Source organism: Pteropus medius, unplaced genomic scaffold, assembly GCF_902729225.1.
Source record: "Pteropus medius unplaced genomic scaffold, Ma_sr-lr_union100, whole genome shotgun sequence".
In the NCBI taxonomy this organism is placed as follows: Eukaryota; Metazoa; Chordata; class Mammalia; order Chiroptera; family Pteropodidae; genus Pteropus; species Pteropus medius.
This window is the reverse complement of record NW_024344432.1, coordinates 1,295,334-1,301,333: the sequence shown is the minus strand read 5'-3', so window position 1 is coordinate 1,301,333 and position 6,000 is coordinate 1,295,334. Positions and strand designations below refer to the sequence as shown.

The window sequence follows — 6,000 nt, the reverse complement described above, 5'->3', positions numbered from 1 at the left end:
GTCAGTTTTTGATTAGTTGGTTCTTTTTGTTCCTTAGATTCTGCATATAAGTGAAATCATATGATATTTACCTTTCTCTGTCTTATTTCTCTGACTTATTTGATTCAGCGTAATAACCTCTAGGTCCATCCATGTCTTTGAAAATGGTAGGATTTCATTTTTTTTTAATGGCTGAGTAATATTCCATTGTATATATGAACCATAACTTCTTTATCCAATCGTCTGTTGATGGGCATTTAGGTTGCTTCCATATCTCGGCTATTGTAAATTGTGCTGCCGTGAATATTGGGGTGCGTAGATCTTTATGAATTATTGTTTTGGTTTTCTTTGGATAAATACCCAGAAGTGCAATTGCTTGGTCAAGAGGTATATCCATTTTTAATTTTTTGAGAAACCTCCAGACTGTTTTCCATAGTGGCTGTACCGATTTGCAATCCCTCCAACAATGTATGAGGGCTCCCTTTTCTCCACATCCTCGCCAACACTTGTTGTTCTTTGATTTATTTATGATAGCCATTCTGACAGGTGTGAGACGATGTCTCTTGGTGGTTTTAATTTGCATTTCTCTGGTGATTAGTGACCTTGAGCACCTTTTCATATGTCTCTTGGCCATCTGTATTTCCTCTTTGGGGAAGTATCTGTTCAGGTCTTCTGCCCATTTTTTAATTGGATTGTTTGTTTTTTTGTTGTTGTTGAGTTGTATGGGTTCTTTATATATTTTGGATATTAACCTCTTATCAGATGTATCACTAGCGAATATCTTCTCCCAGTCAGTTGGTTGTCTTTTTGTTTAGTTGATGGTTTCCTTTGCTGTGCAAAAACTTTTTAGTTTGATGTAGTCCCCTTTGTTTGTCTCTTTCTTTTGTTTCCCTTGCCTGGGGAGACATCTTTAAAAAGAAATTCCTGTTAGTAATATCAGAGAGTTTACTGCCTATGTTTTCTTCTAGAAGTTTTATGGTTTCAGGTCTTACGTTTAAGTCTTTAATCCATTTTGAGTCTATTCTTGTATACAGTGTAAGAATGTGGTCTGGTTTCTTTTTTTTCCCATGTATCTGTCCAATTTTCCCAACACCTTTTATTGAAGAGACTGTCTTTGCCCCATTGTATATTCTTACCTCCTTAAAACAACTGAATCTTTGACATTAGAGAAATATCATTAATTTTTTAGGTGTGCTATTGGTATTGTGGTTATGGTTTTTAAAGGAGTCCCAGCTTCAAGAGAGGTATTTTAAAATATTATGCATAGTCTCTGGCCACGCTGCCCTGAACACACCCGGTCCCGTCTGATCTCGGAAGCTAAGCAGGGTCGGGCTCGGTTAGTGCTTGGATGGGAGACCACCAGGAAGACCAGGTGCTGTAGGCGTAAAAAGACTATATATTATGCATAATATAAAATGACATGTGGGATTTACTTCAAATTACTCAGAGCAGTTGGCGTTGGTGGTATGGTGGCAAGCATAGCTGCCTTCCAAATTACACAGAGGAGGAAGGGTAGTGAAAAAGATTGGGCATGTGTTGAAAACTCTTGAAGCTAGTAATGGGTACCTGATGGTTCAGTGTATTATACTCTGTCCTTTTGCATATGTTTGCAGTTTCTCGTAAAAAAATTGTAAGAACAATTCATTTTTCACCTCATCGTTTCTTCACAAATAGTCTTTCATTAATTTTTAGAGAGATTTTAACCACAAATCAGTACAACTAGATAAGTGTCGGGGAGTTTCAGGGAACTGTGAGCCCTTCTGTAGAGCATAGAGATGAGCAGCGCTAAAGTGGGTCAGAGGCCTCTTAGGAAAGTATGAGGAGGAACCTGTTGCGACTTGACTCTTGAGGCAAAAAGAATCTGCTTTTTCAGCAGTTACTGTCTATACTGCTCGTATCAGACGATGTTGACCTCTCTAACCGGAGTGTCTACTTCTAAAGGTCTGGAATTACTCTTATCCACTTTTGCATCACTCTTAGGGACAGAAGTTTTGTACTTTTAAAAACTAGCTGAAGAGTATGTGCAAAACAATTTAATCAGCATTCGAAAGACAGAAACCGGAAGTTTATGCCTACAGCCCGCCTCGCGGCCTCCTGCTCTCTTTGTCCTTTGTAGCCCGATTTCCGACCATAGGCGGATGTTCTTCTTTCTCCTCCTTCTTCCTGTGCTAACTCAAAGCATTCTTCACTCTTTCTTGTGCCCCTTTTGACTTTTCTCCCAGCGAGACCACTATTGTGCTGTGAACAAAGTTTACTACATCCTCTCATTTAATCATTCCTACTCCTTGTTTGGCATGACTTGAAGCCTGGATTCCTAGTGAGGCCGTGTCCAATAAAAATCTCCCCCAGGTCCCTCTGCCACTTGGAACGCCACTTTCCCCAACACGTATGCAAGCACGCACACCCCTACGCCCACCTCATGGGATGAGGAAGTACTGGCGTGCTCCCTCCCTGCTCCCCACTGCATCTTTCAAACCATGGTTGGCTTTTCTTGACAGTGTCTTCCCTTAAGGAAAGCATCAGTGCTGGGTGGTTTCAGATTCTGAAAATGCAAAAACACATAAAAGAAACATCCACATAATCAACTCTTCTGCCCCCACTTCATTCCCTTCACAAGTCATACCTACTGATACCCACAGCACACTAAGTCTGCTTGGCTTGTACATACTTTCTAGAATGCTGTTGTGTTTCTTCCATCTTGTGAAGTGTATGCTTACTAAGGGTCATTTATTTGTCCTCAAACCATTGGCATAAGTTATACCACCTGTCATGACTACACGATTTATTAAAATGTTGTGTCAACTGAAGAAATGTGAGTACAGAAAAGAGCCTCACTTCAATAAAATCAAGTTGAATGCTTTGGAAAGACTCGATAGAGTCCCTTACAAAATGAAATGACTGTGAATGAGATAACTGTTAGGTTACAGGGCAGCACTGAGTAAAAATCCTAGAAAGAATCTGCACTCAGATTGCTTCACAATTATCTTTAAGTTCATTATACTTTAAACGAATAGGAAATGGAATATTTATAGATGTACGTGGTATTGTTTATCTAAAAAAGACCTGGAACCCCATGCTCATCCACATTCAAAAAGGTGGTCTTGGCCTTATAGTAAAAGATTGACAGAGGAATAAGTTGTATAGTCACATGTACATTTTTAGTTATGTTTATGATAGTAGTCATATTTTATGGTTTCCCACTTTATACAACATTTTTGTCATCCAACTCCTGTTCCCAGTTAAATGGAGTAATCCCATGTTACCAAAATAATAAAAAGTGCTCATTGAAGGAAATTTAGAAAATGTGGGAAAAGAGAGATTAAAAATGATCTGTTTTTGTAACCCAGTGAGAACATTGTTTTATATGTTTAAATAACAAATTTACAGATCGGTATGCAACTGTGAATAATATGAGTCATCTCTGTCTCTGTGAAACCCATAGTCTTTGCGTATTTCCCCATCTCCAGCACTAAGGCCCATCACACATGACCTTCCTGAGTGAATTCAGTACCTGACAGCAATAGCCTCTATTCTGCCCTCTGTATCAGTTAGCGCTGGAGTTCTTCCTATGTCTGATCTGCTATACTTATAATCTCTAGATTCAAATGGTTTTTCCAGCCAGGTGTACATAATTTTTATTCCTCAATGAGGCCTTAAATCACTTACCTTTTCTACCACGGCCAAATGAGCCGGACCACCTAGTAGGAAACCAAAAGTTCTGTCTTCTCTCTGTACATGAAAGCAAATTTTAGCAGTCAGCTTTCTGTTTCATTCCCTGTGGGCCCTACTCTTAATTCTTTGAGTAGCAGAATACCCAAAAAGATGCTCTTTCTGGCTTAAAAATGAGAGAGGACAAACAAGGCAGAGAGCCCCAATGGTCAGAAGGCCTGGAAGTTCTTCCATGTCTTCTAGCCAAAAGGCACTGGAGTCTCCACCCCCAAAGGCCCTAAGAGAAGCCCTCAGAAAGTCTCACAGGGCCCAGGCCTCAGCAGCTCTTTTTCCCAGTACTCCCAGATGCTGTCGAGGAGAGAAAGTAACACCTGTCGGTTTCCCATGACTCTTAGTGAAGTCTTACCACTCCCTTCCTGTTTTCAGAGGAGTCGGTATTTTTTCACTGGCCGCTTACCTTCTTCTTCTATCCTATGAGATTTCTCAGTTAATCTTCTGACTCTATCGCTAATATTTGTCCCTTTACTTTTGTTTTAGGAAGCTTGATGTAGAGGGAGTTGGACTCCTGGGTTTTAATGACAGATCTACCGTTGATTTTCTCAGCTGCGAAGGTCCCGCACGGTTTAAGCGTAGTCGAATGTCCAGCCCTGATGACCGTGTGTGTGTGTGCGCATGCGTGTGCTTGCCTGCGCGTGCACGCATGTGTTCGTACAGCCTTAGGAAGCCTTAATGAACTAACAATGATTCCATACTTAGATCTCTCGAGACAGACTATAGAAAACTTTTATGTAGAAGGGTAGGGACAATATTTTTATTTTTGACTAGACAGTTGTATAAATGTGTAAAAGTGGGGTGCATCTTGCATAACATTAATTGAATGTGCAGAACATCGAAGCATGCCTCCTTGCTGCTTATTTAGCACATTAATATCTACCTTTACACATCAGCAAATTATAGACTTGTGGTAGCGAATGCTAGAATTAGTGTTGTAAAGCAGTTTCTATTATCCTCTGGGAGGTGCCTTCCGCTGTGACCCTTTCCCTCCTTTCTTTGTAAGAAACCAGGAAATAAAATGGAAAATCCTGTGGTAAGATCATTTTAAAGGTACAAACTTAAATACTTGGTACAAAAATCAGCTCTCACAGCGATGTTAGCTTGCCTGTGCTGTTCCTATATGCTATTATTGCTTAGCATAATAGCATACAAATGGTATCTTGAGAATGTGTCATTATTTTGGTTCAGAAATAATATGTTCTCACTCAGGACTCTTCAGGTTGCAAGTAACAGAGACCTACTCGTGCTAGCTCCAGAAACGGATTGATTGAAAGAACCTACTAGGTCGCATGATGATCGAAGAGCAGGAAGCACTTCACAGTTGGAGCTATAGAGATCGGGACTGGGAAACAGAAAACAACGTTGTTTTCTGTGTATCCTTGCAAACTGGGGTTGCCAGATCCTGGCCCCTCTGCCTTTCTTGTCTGTAGACTGTGGGACTTGTTTAGGGCAATGATGGCCACTCCAGGCCTTCTGAATCAGGATAACTCTCAGTGTATCCTTTCATCTTCTGCCCTGCCAAGCGTCTCGATCCTAAATTCTCAAAAGAGGAATTTAATGGGCTCAGCCTATCTTTTCACCCATGACCACAGGTTTTAAGATTCTGGTCAGCTTGTAGATTGGTTGCCCTTGATATTAGATGTTCTGCGCCCCGCCGGTCCCCTGCCCCCCGCCACTTCTCCAATTGGCTGTGGTTTGGTGGTAGGAGAGGGTCCAGTGCTTAAAAGAATCCTGCTGGTTCCCACTCAGAGTGAGTTTTGGGTGAAAGGTTGGTGATAGACATACGTTATTAGAATTGCTTTGTAACTTGAAAGGATTTCTAAAAAAGCAGCGTTATCATGAGTTTGTACTGCTTTATAGTCATTTATATTACCTTGTTCTAGCAGTGACTTCTTAAACTTGAGCTTTACGGTTTTCTGTATCCTATGAGACCCAAGTTAAGTTAGGGACCTTGGCACCTTCGTGTTTGTTTTTTCATCACTCACTCAAATTCATCTTTGTCCAGCCTCTTATAAGATATTAGTAAACAAACGTTTGTGTGTATTTACGGTAGAGACTAGTATTTGATAGCAGAGTTCTATGGTGAATTTTGAATAGGAACATCTAATTTAAAAATCTAATAAAATAACCTCCATAATCTATTAAATTTTCCTGTGTGCTTTTCCTTAAAATGAATTCCTGGCTAGGCTGGATCTATTGGGCTAATTGCTGTGTGAACCTTCACCCTACTCTTTATGGCTCGGCCTTTTAAATAAAAAATAATAAGTCTTATGTGTTTACAGGTTGGATGTTCTAGCC

The 6,000-nt window shown here is 40.3% G+C and overlaps 1 protein-coding gene and 1 pseudogene across 1 annotated transcript in view; both read left to right on the top strand.

The window, feature by feature from the left end:
• The window catches only part of PDK3 (pyruvate dehydrogenase kinase 3), a 62,500-nt gene that overhangs the window by 35,039 nt on the left and 21,461 nt on the right, over positions 1-6,000 (top strand). Inside the window, exon 3 of the mRNA XM_039872471.1 lies at positions 4,186-4,304. Within this exon, the coding sequence (XP_039728405.1) occupies positions 4,186-4,304 (119 nt within the window). The remainder of the gene's footprint in view (positions 1-4,185; positions 4,305-6,000) is intronic.
• LOC120610221 (uncharacterized) lies at positions 1,246-1,363 on the top strand (annotated as a pseudogene).